This window comes from Plutella xylostella, chromosome 11 (genome assembly GCF_932276165.1).
Source record: "Plutella xylostella chromosome 11, ilPluXylo3.1, whole genome shotgun sequence".
Lineage (NCBI taxonomy): Eukaryota > Metazoa > Arthropoda > Insecta > Lepidoptera > Plutellidae > Plutella > Plutella xylostella.
This window is the reverse complement of record NC_063991.1, coordinates 4,273,236-4,288,457: the sequence shown is the minus strand read 5'-3', so window position 1 is coordinate 4,288,457 and position 15,222 is coordinate 4,273,236. Positions and strand designations below refer to the sequence as shown.

The 15,222-nt window shown below is 36.9% G+C and overlaps 3 protein-coding genes and 1 long non-coding RNA gene across 5 annotated transcripts in view; 3 read left to right on the top strand and 1 right to left on the bottom strand.

The window, feature by feature from the left end:
* The window catches only part of LOC105392845 (zinc finger protein 184-like), a 342,691-nt gene that overhangs the window by 33,823 nt on the left and 293,646 nt on the right, over positions 1-15,222 (top strand). The gene's annotated exons all lie outside the window — the stretch shown is intronic.
* LOC125489162 overlaps positions 1-15,222 on the top strand; it is a 232,846-nt gene that overhangs the window by 25,382 nt on the left and 192,242 nt on the right. The window lies entirely within an intron of this gene.
* Positions 2,627-6,599, bottom strand: LOC105386315 (zinc finger protein-like). The gene is made up of 5 exons (XM_048623981.1): positions 6,212-6,599; positions 5,604-5,804; positions 5,300-5,405; positions 4,277-4,416; positions 2,627-3,991 (listed from the first exon to the last, which is right to left on the bottom strand). The coding sequence occupies exons 1-5, from the start codon at positions 6,336-6,338 to the stop codon at positions 2,940-2,942; spliced, it is 1,626 nt and encodes a 541-aa protein (XP_048479938.1). The 5' UTR covers positions 6,339-6,599; the 3' UTR covers positions 2,627-2,939.
* The window catches only part of LOC105389692 (zinc finger protein OZF-like), a 45,283-nt gene continuing 41,356 nt past the window's right edge, over positions 11,296-15,222 (top strand). The window contains exons 1-2 of one of the 2 annotated variants that reach the window (XM_048623904.1): positions 11,296-11,705; positions 13,588-13,739. In XM_048623904.1, coding sequence (XP_048479861.1) covers positions 13,610-13,739 — 130 coding nt within the window. In that variant the 5' untranslated portion in view covers positions 11,296-11,705; positions 13,588-13,609. The remainder of the gene's footprint in view (positions 11,706-13,587; positions 13,740-15,222) is intronic. The other variant, XM_048623906.1, reaches the window with a different exon arrangement.

The following is a 15,222-nucleotide window of genomic DNA, read 5'->3' as shown; positions in this document are numbered from 1 at the left end:
CATATAAACTGTACATTGAATACATCCGGCACACCGGGTAGTCAACGACTGATTCTAATCCACACACTGGGTAGTCAGCGACTAATCCTTTCACCACAGTGACAAACCCTAGTCAGGCTTTATTATTTATCAACTACACACTAACTATAAAAAAATAAGTGGGTATGCTAGCATGTACAACTAAATTAAACGGTTATAAAAATATAATATTTTTTTTAGGTAAGTAAAACATTTATTAAACTTTTAATTAATAAATTATAAAAAGTATACTATTTCACACACCATAAAATTGTATTCTTAGTTATCAACTATCACAATAATCAGTCTGAACTTGGCTTATATCAGTCATAAAATGGGTCTCATAGTATGTATGCCAAGTTCTTCAACTTTTTCAGTTCGGTGCCGCTCGGGTTCATTGTATCACCACAAGGTTGCTGATGTCATCTGACCATCTTCAGGTGGTTTCTGCCAACAAGAGCTCTCCAACCGTGTCTAGGCCATCAATTTCTGACCGGTTTTGACCATCTTCCGTCTTGCCTATAAGCCAATTTCAATGTTCTGTAACAAACAAAAATGTTTCATTAGATTTTATTTATACTTATGAACTAAGATTATGACTCCTATTGTCATCTTCATCATCATCATAACCCATCACGTACCCATTGCTGGGGTACAGGTTTCCTTCCAATGAAGGAAGGGTTTAGGCATAGCCGACCAAGTAGTGCCATGTGAAAAAAGTTTTTTAAGTTGTTTTGTGTGCATATGCCCAATTATAATAACATGTCACGGGTACTGGCACTTACCTTAACTGTTTTTTTCCTTCCATTGATTATATAAATATTATTCGGTCAGACCGTGGGACATGCATCGAAGATGATATTCTGCTGCGCCCATCAGGATCCTGCCCGGGCTTTTTTCTCAAGGCCTTCTAGCTCCTGGGTCCGGGTAGACAGTGGGTGGGTCATCAGTCAGGTGGCATGCTGTTTTTGTTCTTCGTCTCAGGGATCCGTTGCATCGACGGCTGCCGATAGCAGGAGCTCCCAAGGAATCTGAGCGTGCTTGGTCAGGAGCAAGCTTGGTCTTATATCATTTGATGAGACGATGTCCAAGAAACTCAATAAAGTAGTTTAATGAGCCAATATGAATCCATGGGGTAGCGCAAAGCAAAGTAATATTACCAAAACATTACAGTTCATTACACTCGAAACTCTCGAAAGCACCAAACAGTCAAAATTTTCTTCAAGTTTGACGTTTGGTGACATTTTAATTGTCAAAAAACCATAGACAATACAAACAACAACCACAAATGAGAGATTTTCGGAAAAAAATAACATTTGAAAAACCTATTTGCACAGAGCAGAAAAGTTACAGTGTCACTGGGACTAATGCCCAATCACCATCAATCACACAAATAAAATGAGTCCCATGTACACCCTATGCTAACATTTAAGACTGATATCAAAAAGTGACTCAATTTAATCAGTCACTTCACATGTTGTCTTATTATGGCCATACTAGCCGTGCAGTAAGTATTGTACCATAATAATATTTATTAAAAATATAGAACGAAATAGTTGTTTTAATCTACCGATTTAATTATATTTTATTCTGTTCCGAGGCTTCCAACTGAGCCGGGATTTCAGGCATCTCGGTGTACAACAGGACGCTGTCCTTGAGCAGCCGGGTCACTCAGTAGTGAGTCACACGTGACGGCTACAGACGGCGCCGCTAGAAAGCGACCGTCCGCGCCGATGTCAGAATTGCAACTGAGGTGGTTAGTGTAGGTGGAGTCGCTTGTATGTGGGTGTAGGAGAGCGTGTCGACAACGCGGCCTGTGCGTCGCCGGCGCTGCCTGCAGTGAGGGGACAGGCGGAGGCCGAGCCCTCGCCCGCAGCGCGCCCCGGGTTCCCCTCATCTCGCCTAATCTTTGTTGCCCAAAACTCGTTTCGCATAACTCGTATGGTCTAAACTTTTTAGGCCGAATCATCACTTTGCCAAGACTTATGTGGCATAAGACTCGTTTCGCCTAAAACTCTTTTGGCGCATTCTTGAGACACCTAAGTTTCGTTTACAATAATTTATGCTCGTATAGGTATCGGAATCTTTTTTCTCCTAATATCATCCTAATAAATAATATATTAAGTAAGTATGTACTAAATATAGAAGTTGTGGTAATTTTCTTCTACATCCCGAAAATCACGATATTGAATTATCAAAATATCGAATGTGAATGACCATAATAATTATTACAAACGCCATTAAATCCCATGGGATCGAAACCTAAAGATAGGTGCGACGACGAGCAAAGCGAGGAGGGGCGTGTTAGGTGCACATTTTCGTCAAAAGCAAAGCGGAGCGCAGCGAAGCGGAGCGGAGCGTTCCTACATACAAGGAAACAATACAACGACGAGCAAAGCGAGGAGGAGCGTGTTAGGTGCACATGTTCGTCAAAAGCAAAGCGGAACGCAGCGAAGCGGAGCGGAGCGTTTCCCACCAGTTTTCGCACTCTCCGTCAAAGTTAAAGTAAAACGAAAATTATTACTTTGTAAATAACCATTGCCATAGCATTATTAGGCTATTCAAGATTTGATCATACCATTATTAGGCTAAACAAGATTATGCGAAATAACTTTTTACTTAACGAGATTTATGCCATTCGATTTTCGGCGAAACGAGACTTTGACCAAACGTTACTATGCAATAAGAGATTAGACAAATAAATCTTAGGCCAAAAAAGGTGGAACCGCGCGCCCCACAGACACTCACGGACATCCCGCAGTTTCACGCCGTGTCATGTACTATATTTCCTCGTCATGTTTCCCTGATGTCACATTTTTTCTCACTCATCAGAATCATGACTATGACTGGGGTGCAGAGTGATGTAACATGTGCTTCTTAAAATTGCCTCTTTGGGTAAATGATTTCGTGCAAATGTCACACTAGAATGGCTTTTCGCCAGTGTGAAGTAACTTATGTTCTTTCAATGGGCCCCGATGCCTAAATGTTTTCTTGCAAATGTCACAAAAGTATGGCTTTTCGCCAGTGTGAAGTAACATATGCCTCTTAAGATTACCCCTATGGTAAAATGATTTCGTGAAAATGTCACACTGGAAAGATTTTTCCCCAGTGTGAAGTAACATGTGCACCTTAAGACTACATCTATGCATCAATGATTTCGTGCAAATGTCACACTGGAATGGCTTTTCGCCAGTGTGAGTTAAGTTGTGGCTCTTCAAATGACTTCTTCGGTAGAATTTTTTAGAGCAAATGTCACACTGGAATTGCTTTTCACCAGTGTGAGTTAGCTTGTGTCGTTTTAAAGCCGACCTATCTCTGAATGTTTTCTTGCAAGTTTCACACTGAAATGGTCTTTCACCAGTGTGAATTAACTTGTGGCTCTTCAAATTTCCTCTTTGGGTATATGTTTTCGTGCAAATGTCACACTGGAATGGCTTATCGCCAGTGTGAATTAAGTTGTGTTTTTTCAAAGTGTATAGGTTACTGAAGGTTTTATTGCAAGTTATACACTCGAACGACTTATTTATATTTTTATATTTTTCCATTTCATAATACTGTTTAGTTATCCTCATGCTTCCATTTTCATCAGAGTTTATTGACACTGCCAAATCTGTATCCTTATGTGTTTTGTTGTTAACAACATTATTACAGTCACCTGGTGCATCAATTTCTCGTTCTTCGTTAAACTCATCTACATTTATGTTGGCGAGTTTAATTCTGTTTCTGCAAAATGGCAATTCACTTCCTACAACATTCTCTGATTCCTTTTTGATTTCAGTTTCAACTTCGTCAAATTCTGTCAAACTGTTGCCCTTGATAGTTATTGTGTCATCCATGTCCGTAGATAACACGTCAGGTTTGACATCTGTGTCATGCGCGGGACACACGGGAGGAGGACTCCCACTGTTCTCCTTCAAAGTGCAATCCAGTTGGTATTCCTGTCTCATTGGAATTTCTGGCGTTGTTGTGGTTTCTGAAAGGTACAGGTTGGGTTTAATTAAATGATTGATGAATATCTTTACGGTGAATGTGAAAGTGATATCAAATAAAGTCAGAAAAAAGACCTGAAGTTGTGAGGATTTTAACAGTTTTAGGGACAGCATTTTTGCTTTTATTATGGCTTTATACAGCCTAAGATCGCAAAAGGTGCCATCACAACACTTGGCCCTTTGCTAACCATCAGAGATGATATTGATGGGAATAAATAAATTATAATAAAGGAAAAGCCAATAATAAGTCAACAAAACTGGTACCGTACCTTCTCTGATATCAAAATCAATGATTTCCCTTTTGAGGATGACAAGATCTGGAAACACGCTCCTCAAGGCGGGGTCGTCCAACAGATCATGCTCCTCTATGTCTATGTCATCCTCCATCTTATACTGCTCTCCTGTACTACTGAAACACGAAATATATACAGAATTAAATAGATTATTCATAACGTCAAAGATATCTACTATCTAGTATTTGTGACTTTGTGACCAAGTTAGCCGGCAGCAGAGCCAGCCACTTTGTTCAAAGACTCTCGTTAGACTTCACGTGTATATTTTTTTTGTCAAAAATTGATAAAAATTACCTCACGTGATTAATGGACATCCCCTAGTATATATTATAATTATTAATATCTGCTTTTACACAAATATCTGTTCTGGATGGGTATCTTTTGATATACATGCACTTTCTAAGATATTTTTCCTTTACCTTTTTTCTTGTAATATCTTTTAATAAACATAAGGATCTGTCAGGCTGGGAGCAAGAGCCCACAGGCCATCTGGCTGATATTTATTGACTTATGGCACACAGTAACCTTGGGTTACTTTTGCGCCCTGTGCTTTTAGTCCTGATGAACATCCATTTTTTACAAACTACTCTCAAGAAACTCCTGTACCATCTTTTCAAAATAGTTATTAATATTATGTGATGACATTTCACACACGGCCACCTTACCCCAATCATGACAGAGCCTATATGGGAAGTGGACAGCTGATACATCTACACAAATGCATAGTTAGATCCTGTTATAGCACAGCAGGTAATAAATTATGGTACTTATGCAATAAATAATTGAGTATAGATAATTGGAGAATAGATACATAATTATTAACACCCAGGACCAGTGTACAAATCTTGTGAGTACTGTCTTTAAACAAATATCTGCCCCAGCCGGGATCGAACCCGGGGCCTTCGGCATGGCAGTCAGGGTCACTTACCTCTATACCATTCATAATAGGTATCATAGTATGAGATTGTGTTAGCTACAGAATGTCAAATGAATACATACCTTGATACAGGAGTCGATTCCTGTAAGCGATTTTGTTTATTTTTGTTTTCATAAAACTTTTTAGGTGGTATCACTTTCAACACGTCAGGAGAGACTGCTCTAGCATCTGAAAATAAAAAGAATTTTAAGGGGCTCAATACATAATATGTGATGAGCCAGATAGGTAAGTACATTTGAAAACACATAGAATGTATACAAATGCAGACTTATTGCCAAAATATTATTTCATAATAGTTTAGATGATGCATATAGTATCAATTATGCTTCCGGGGGCAGAAAAAATATACAAATTATTTATTCTTACTTATTTCCACATCTTTAACATGACTCATGGAAGGTGTTGATGCTGTTTCAGTTTCAGTGGATTGGAAATGGTATGGAACAGCGGAACCAAGTAGTATGTCTCTATGTAGTTGTCTACGATCTCTTGCATTAGGAAAGTGAGCGGCACAAATGTAATGATACCTCAGTTCATTATTGGTTAATGAATCCAGTTGTGAATTTCCTAAAAAAAGAAAAAACTTAAAATTAAATTGTTTATTGGACTAAAAATACATAAGAATAATAAAGAAGTAGGTTGTAAAAGAAGGTTAACTAAGTAAATACATTTAGCAGTACATGAGTACATAGGTATAGTCACAAAGGTTCCATTTAACGAAAAAGCAAGATATTGTCCTAACATCCCACTTGTATATTCCTGTCTCACCTGTCTGGGAATCAAATCTGGGAGTATTAGCACAAGAACAAGCATATCTAGGCTGTGTTGCTATATAGAGCTTATCAGAGGTTAGATTAAGGCAAAAATATAATCATAGTTTTCAATGAAATTGAATGTTCCTAGTTTCAATAATAAAATTGTAGTCTGCCTTTTAAAATCACTGTATATATAGTTATATACCACAAGTCGTTTACCTGAATTCTGGATCCAAAGCTTTAGACGGGATTCATCGTTAATGGGGAAGCTAAATAATGACAACTCCGGATTCTTCATGTTGATGTTCCCACAGTTAAGATATGAACACGTCTTGATATATGGCATTGTGTCAAATATTTCAGGATGATAGCAGAACTCCAGTCCAACTTAAGTTTTTTTATGGTGTGCAAATAAAGATTATTGTATTGTATTGTAAAATCCACTGTATCGTTATTGAATTTGAATCCCTACTGTAGGTAATAAATATAGTTTACAATCCAAGATGAAGAGAACAAGAACTTTTTGGAAGAGAATCAGAGATCTGAGAATAGATAACAGATAAGCTTCACAGTCTTCACACAAGCTTCACACACACCGTCTTCCGTCTTCACATAAATCACAGACTAACTAACGTTTGTCATTTTGACATAAAATGTCAAGTCACAGATTAATGATAATGGTGAACTTAGGAATGCGCACTCACCAAAATGCTGCAAACAAAAATAGACCTTACGAATTCACCTTAAGATTTATATTTGAAGTGAAAGAGGCCGCGAGCCGATAGAGAGGGTTACCACAGAGCCCTTCCTCTCTTTCTAACAATTGCCAGGATTTAGTTGTGTAAACTTTAGTAGATTTTGTACGAAGAGAGCTATGTAAAAAAAAATATTAACCTTTAAGTATGGACGTGGAGTCTCACAGGCTACCCGATGTTTACGTTTTCATAGTTTTGCCTATTTCCCCCCGCTCCCCGCGATTGAGCGGCTCAGTAGCTTTTGTTTTAGTTGCTAAATTACCAATGAGGGAGGAGGTTGAGTCGTCCGCTGAATATCACGTGAGTAATGACCATCAAAAAATTGTCTGGAGCCTGTCAGGCTACACGTCCATTGTTGTCATACAATATATTTTGTATGGGCGATTACATTGACTTATATATTACTAGCGTAAGGACAGGCCCAACCGCTCTAAAAAATGACACCCTCGCGTTGGCCCTAAAACCTCATAAATCTGTCATAATTTGTATCAATTTAGGGCCAGCGCGCGGGTGCCATTTTCTTTTGACAAAACGTTCTGACAGGCGTATCCTTCCTTTTGAAATCATTGGGCGATTATGTTTTTTTTTTCAAAATGTGAAAAATAAGTAATGCTGGTACTTCTAAAGGTAAAGGTAATTTCTAAAAAAACTAGCACGTGTGCATGTAGTGCCTCATGTGCCAAGACGTGATATAAATAGACGATTGCCAAGAGAACTGAGGTTGACTAATGAATCGAGTTTTAGGTGATGATAATTATGGGCACAGAAGGTGTCCAGGATCAAGAAACCAGTCAAGGGTCCACAAGAGCATGTAGAATCTGTCCCGCAAAAAAAACATAGGATGAATACCTATGTTTGTGTTGCCTGTGTGTCTCCAAGTGTTCTAGACCTCTGTGCATTGACTGCCAATAAATTGGCGCTATTAGACTGTGGTCAATATTTTATATAATAGTTACCTGAAGCAGGTGATTTGTGTTTTTGGTTACTTATGTATTATATTTTAAGAAAATGAGACTAATTTTGTTATAGTAACTAATAAGTTTGACTGTTTTTAATACCAGAAAATGTAGCCTCAGTAAATTAGGACTTAAAAGTGCCATAAGTTTGAATTTTTCTCATTTCTATATTTTTTTAAAAATATTTCGTCACCTTAAATCGTAAACCGCCCAACTCCACGCGAGCAAATTTTACAGGAGACAAAAAAAACTGTTTATTTTTTACTTCTACTTAGGATACCCCCTAATATTTTTTTGATACTAGACTAAAAAAGTGATTGCGCATTCAATGGCGTTATGAAAAATTAGTTATTTTTATCGCTTTATACATAAAATGGACTTACGATCTTTTCCTGATCTCTATGTGAATACTATTATTGGAGATAAGTGTTTTTCCTGGAAATACGAGTTTTTCGGACTTTGATTATGAAAAATATTGATCTCTTTGATGGACTTACGCTGTTCAAATATAGATAAATCTACTTACCTTTTCCTTTTACTTGAAATTTATAGTATTATTGATGTACTTAATAAAATGATTATATAATCAGCAGTCATCGTTATAAGCAGTAGAAAACATAAATCAGTACTAGGAGGCCATGGTCCCACCGTTGCCGTTGAATCCCTGGTAAGCACGCTGTTTCCCAGGGACTAGGAACATCATCACGTTTTCTTTAATGGTGAAAAATAAAGAGTATTCTATTCTATTCTATCATCTGACGAGCAAGGAGTGACGGATCTAGAGTTGGAACAGAGCGCAAAAGACTGTTCCTAGCCCCGATGGAATACCAGACCGCGTGTGAGTGCTGGCACTCAAAGCTGGTTTGTACAGAAAGTTTATCTGTCTGTTGAACAGCAGCCAGAGTGCCATTGAGTTGTCCACTGACTGAAACGAGGCCACGTTAAAGCTCCTGAAGAAAGAAAGCAGTCCTGCAGATTCTTTTTCTATGTACAGACCCATCTGCCTGCTATAAGAGGCTGACAAGCTTTTTAAATTGGTGACACCCCTGGATGAACGGTCATTACCTTTCGGATTGTCAGTTTGGCTTACGAAATGTACAATCAATAGTGGATACATTACGTATTAGTAGAAGTACTTCTATGTTCGTTCACTGTCGGAGCAGGATGTGAACCGCGGGGATAGTTGCGCTGGGTGTTAGATTAGACCAAGGATTAGACATGGTGTACCCGTTCAACTCTATCCCTTGAGGAACCTTCAGGGCCTCTCTTGAATACCATCGGTCGATCCTACCTCCAGCAAATAGTCAGAGGTCCAACTGGTACAATAATTACCCGATAAGAGAGGGTTAATGTTCGCAGAAGGAGGTCAGTTGTGGAGTTCCACAGGGGTCGGTCTTGAACACCTCTGCAATATAACTTGGCATACAATACTGTCCTGCAAATGAAGCTCGCAAAAAGCGTTAGCACAATTCATTCTGCTGATCTCCATCTTCAATGTGTGTCACATTGAAGATGGCTGAGAGAGCGTTCATCGAGGATGATTTATCAAAGACGATAGTGGCATGATCCACCGCCTAGGCCTTAAAACAGCGCCCCTCCTGATATCCTACAAACTCCTAATGAGCAGGGAGCCAACAGATCTGTCAGTGCGGGTTAGTGAGGTTCATATTGCTATAGAACGGCACATGTGCTACCTCAGCCTAGTCGTAGATAGTTGCTGGTCATTCAAGGAGCATTGCAAGATGTTAGTTCCCCAGAATCAAAGAGTAGCTGGTGCTCTACACGCCATGCAGTGCACGGGCTACTTTCAAATCTGAGGGCCTTCGCAAATGAGTCCATCGCATCTATACGGGTGCCGTGCAATCTACTGGCCTCAAAGAATCTACAAAATCAAACACATAGTTTTATTGCAAAAATGTACGTTCACTCCCGCCTACATCGCTTGTTGTATGGGAGTAGGAGGAGTTACGAGGTTTTATTGTTTAAAAATCACGACTTAGAGTTAGGAGGAAAACGAAAACTAAATTTTCTCAGAATTCAGATTTTTTATCGATTTACGAGTATTACGAGTAGATGCGCCTTGAAAAAACGCTTCTATTGATACCAAAAAGTCATTTTCGCCAAAAAGTGGAGTTAGGCGGTTTACGATTTAAGGTGACGATTTGATTACATAAGCACGTTATTTTATTGCTAAATCCTCTAAATTCAATATCCAATCAGTTTTAAAGTAATCTTATATCAAATTCTCAAAAAAAAAGTGTATTTATATAGGAGCCTGTGAGGCTCCACGTCCGCACTGGTGTTAAGAAAAAATGACGTCCATACTTAAAGGTTAAATTAACTCATAGACTACTGTATATCATATCATTTTCAAAAACAAATTTATAATAAATCATTATAAACATGTAATTTTAATGAAATATTTGGTATTTGTTTGAATAATAATTTCATAAAAAATATTGGTAGTTTTTCTAAATACTTTACGACAAGACCGAAGTTGTCAAGATGACGGATGACATTTATACTCTTGTGAGAGACGTAATGGTTAGGGTGACCATTCATTCGTACTTTTGAATCACTTTCCATTAATTAGGACCTGTTTCATTCAACTTTTTGTTTTATTTTATACCTAAGTATCATTAGGTATTATTGTGGCTGTTATCTTATAAGGCTGGTAAAGAGTTATGAGCTGCTGATTTAGGTACATAGTTGCGTTTAATGTTAACCTGTTTTGACACTTTCTTGTCAACACTACACCCAACTTAATTTTATTTACTTAAATATTATATTTTCCCAAATTTCAGCTTTCCTTCCAATGAAGAAACATAGCAAAGGTTGTTCCAAGTAATTCCCAAAAATTTTCATCATTTTAAACCCGATGATAAATCCCGATTCATCGCAAATGTTTATTATCGTTACAGTCGAACTATAAAGTCCATCTTAGTAGAATTTGGTAAAAAGATAGATTGTTGTTGCTAGTTCAAACCTTGGGAATATCTAATTGATATGGAAAAAAACATATCAATATTACATTGCAGTTTGCGCTGCAACAACACATCTATACAAATTTTACCTTCACCTCATTTGTTTACTCAATTGTCATATCACCAAAATACATTCGTACCTACATTGCAATCGAATTATTCGAATAATAGGTGACTTTGAGACCATCGACACCTATTCGTGACATGATAGATTAGAAGTGATGTCTCATGAATTACCTAAAATTATGGTCACCAAAAATAGAAAGAGATGGAGGGCTCCGTGCTGACTATCTCTGTCGGCTCGTTTTTTTGGTGCAGTGCGCATTCCTGTTGTATTATTACTTCCATGGTTTTATCAAAAACTTAGGTATATTCTCTGAAACAACTCAGACAGTTTGAGTCCTTCCTGCTTAAAACAAATTGACTTCTTTCAATGAATAAGCATTTCGCTAAAACGACCCAGGCGGTTTGAGTCCTTTCTGCTTAATACAAATTGTCTTTTTTCAATGAATAAGTATTTCTCTAAAACCACTCAGAGCGTTTGAGTCCTTTATGCAAAACTATTTTTTTCATGAATTAATAGGAAATGGGTTTTTCTGAAAGAAGTAGGTATGTTGTAGTTGGTTTTTTACTGTGTTTGTTTTCTTGGTAGGTAGACCCTACATTAAATAGCATGTTCTAGTATATAACTAAATTTTGACCAAGTTGTGGATTGAGTCCTTTCTGCGTAACAACGTCCACTTGTCCTTTTAAGCCACTGTGAAATAGAAACATTAAACCACAGAGTACTTTCAAAGAAAATGTCAATGTTCAATGTCAATGACATGACAGCTAGGCTTGCATCACGTCTCCATCAACTAGTGTTATTTTCTCTATGGCTTGCATTTGGGTCATTTTGGGTATTTGGATGTGTTTTGGTCAAAAACCGAAAAATATTCTTAACTATTAGCACCCTCAAAGCTAATAAATGCTAATTTTACCGATAGTCTGGTGAATAAAGTGTTTCGCACTGCATTGGGTAAGAATAGTTTTATAAAACCTTCGTACTTCTGGTGTTGAGGTTAGCTTTTCCTTCATTTGTTTGCTAAGTCAAGACAAGAGTGAATATGTGGCTGAATATAGAGTTATCGGTGACTGTTGGCTCAGTGGAAGTGAGAGAGCCTGCAGAGGTCTTTAATTAGCTGGTGGTGAGGGCCTTCCTCAACAAATGCTATACGAGCATTTGTTTGTGGCCTCTTTTTAAAAACTATGAGTAGGTTCTTATCTTTTTAGCTCTAGAATCTAGATCTACTGGTACTTCAACTTCTTCTGAGACAAAATGTAAACAATCTCGATGTGTCTCTTTAATACGGCTGTACCATTTCAAAAGCTAGCCTAGTAAGTGCCATGTTTGAAAAAAAACCTACTAAGTCCACACTGTCAAAAAAAATGGCAGAAAAACCATTTCAAAACCTATTAAGAGTAGAGTATAGCACTTGCTCGTCCATACAAAAAGAGAAAACGTTTTACTACCCCTAAATATTATCCAATCTCCATGATGTTTTTGTATGTTCTTGACACAATGAATAACTATGTTTATAGCTTTTTCTTTTTTCGAAATTTTTTATAGATTCAAACTTATATGCACCTCAAATAACGTAATTTTTGTGTGTTGAATGAAGCTGTTTGTTGAACAATAACAATATTTTTTTTAAAGAATGCAAAACCTATAAACCTAGAATATATTATGCTGAAGTGATTGACACCAAAAACTAAGAGATTGGTTAATATTTAGTTAGTGTAAAACGTTTTCTTCCGAAACCAGAATTTCATAAAAAAAAGTACCTATTGTCAGTCACGAGCTGCAGTGCATCTCTATCGCACCCATGCCTGGGGCATGAGAGTGATAACAAATATTTTCCTAAATACCTATTTCGATAGAATCGAGAAGGTATACTCTCCTCTTAAGAGCCACCAACCACTTTAATCTTTACTTTAATCACTATGTTTTAAAATGGTCAATGGCTCATACTAGGTTTTAAAATGTTCAGCAATTGTCAATTTTCGAGGTTTAATTTTAGTAAGGCACAAACATTATTCATTATTATAAATTTAGATGAAACAAAAACATAAAAATATGCGGTTATTTGAGCTATTAATTATAGTACAGTTATATAAAAGTGCTGCAAAATTGGAATTATTTTATATGTGAAGGATCCCAAACATATAAAAAATTCAGCAACACTGCAATAATTGTAATTTCAATGTAAAATTACACAAAAATGGCCCTTACTAGGTTATTAAATGGTCAGCCAGGGCGGTTCTATGGTCAGAAAACCATTTAAAACCAAGTTTGTGTTTTCTTTTGTGCATTACAGCAACAATATTAGTCATATTTAAATGAAATAGTATTGTAACTATGTCAAGCCAAGTTTCTGCCGCTTCTTTTAAGCTTACATTCGTTGAGATGTGATCATAGTTTTACTAGGGCATTGAAATGAAGGGACAAAAACATTTTATGGCTCTCCTGAACATTTTTTCGTCTCATGGTTCTTACTATGTTTTAAAATGGTACAGCCGAATGGTTTTTTTTTAAAAAGCATAAAATTAAAGAAACATTATAACCATAATGTTATTAATTAAGTAGGTAATTATGGTTCTTATTAGTTCTCTATCACATTTTTAACATCACGATTTTTCGTTTCAATACCCGACCAAACATCATCTTGAAAACAAGTGTGAGCTGCCCCCCCCCCTATCTGAAATCCTGGATACGCCCTTGGTCATATGCAGTAGCATCCTACATCCTCACACTTTTGTATGAGTGGTTGGTTCTGCTTCCAGTCAACTTGATGTCATTTGTATATGAAGTAAGTACAAAATAAATGCAAATTTGAGTATAATTATGTCTCTTGTTTTAGTTGTACAAAACCACACTATAAGATGGAGGATGGCATGGACATAGAGGAACATGATCTGTTGAACAACCCTACTGTGAGGAGCATGTTTCCAGATCTTGCCATTCTCAAACAAGAAATTATTGATTTTGATACAAGTGAAGGTGTAGCACCAGGTTTGTAATTTGAATGCTCTGTTAAGGTTATATTATACAACTCTGCAAAAAGTATAAGGAAAAGATCAATAAAACACAAAATCTTTGTTATTCATCCTATTTTATCAACCTCAAAGTATGCTCCTTCAGAAACGATACACATATGCCAACTAGGGCATGCAATACCGCAATACCGGTATTGCGTAATACGGGGAACCCGGACAAAATCCACGCTTTTTTCAATACCGGTATTGAAAGTTAATACCGGTATTGAAGTTATACCGGAATTGGACATTTTTGAGGCTATAAATCAAGCGATTAAGATATAGTTAGCCTTGTGCTCCTATATACTATGAAAGTGCACTTGTTTTCAACCGTTACATGCGGTTTTTGGCCTTTGGAAAGCTACTTGTTGTCCATGCGTTCTAAAATTTTAACTCTAATACTCAATTCTCGTAAAAAAATATTACATAATACAGAATTTGATGGCTTTTTCTTGTTGTATTTTGCCCTTTACGACCTTTAAACAAAATATATGCCATTTATAACAAGGAAGTCTAATACCGGGATCCTGCATACCATGATGATGATGATGATGGGATGATGCAATACCTACTGGTAATATTTTCAATACCGGTATTGAGTTCGGGTACTAGAACTCAATACCGGTATTGAAAATATTACCGGTATTGCATACCCTAATGCTAACAAATAATCTAATCGTCAAAACATTTTTTTAACAATGTTTCCAGGATGAGTTTAGTAACTACTTACAGCGAATCAGCTTATAAAAAAATGATTTGATGATTGGATAATTCTTTGGATTATTTGTATCGTTTCTAAAGGAACATACTTCATGTTTTTTAGGTAGGCCTAGACCTAACACCCCACGCAGTTTGTCGTACTTACTACTTACTGGATACAATGAAGGAGCTAGTGATTCAACCAAAAAGGAGATTCAACCAGATGCCTGCGACATATCTATCTATGTATTTGTGTAAATGTATCAGCTGTCCGATAGCCATATTACAGGCTCTGTCTAGTTTGGGGTCCGATGGCTGTTTGTGAGATGTCCCCACATATTATCCTTACTACTCGTAATATCCTTACTAATATTATAAATGCGAAAGTAACTGTCTGTCTGTCTGTTACTCTTTCACGCCAAAACTACTGAACGGATTTGAATCAAATTTGGTATACATACGGTCTAGACCCTAAGAAAAAACATAGGCTACTTTTTATCCCGGAATTCCCACGGGAAAACTATTTGGGGCGAAGCGAAGCGCGTGGGAAGAACTAGTTAAGTATAAATTATTATCTTCCATCATCATTCATGCATTCATTATTACTTTTCTTAAAAAAAACATTTATAGACTTTTCATTAACACTACTGTCAAATAAACCCTACCCACGCCTGGCAAAATTTATTAAGTATTTATTTATTATACAGATACATTGTAATATATCAGGTATACAAAAACCCAAATCGTTACTATAATTTGAT

Coding starts and splice junctions, on each gene's coding strand:
- LOC105386315 (XM_048623981.1), bottom strand. CDS start 6,338: ATGCCATATATCAAGACGTGTTCATATCTTAACTGTGGGAACATCAAC. Junction 5,805..6,211: donor GCTTTGGATCCAGAATTCAG/GTAAACGACTTG, acceptor TTCTTTTTTTAG/GAAATTCACAACTGGATTCA. Junction 4,417..5,299: donor GAATCGACTCCTGTATCAAG/GTATGTATTCAT, acceptor TTCGTGTTTCAG/TAGTACAGGAGAGCAGTATA.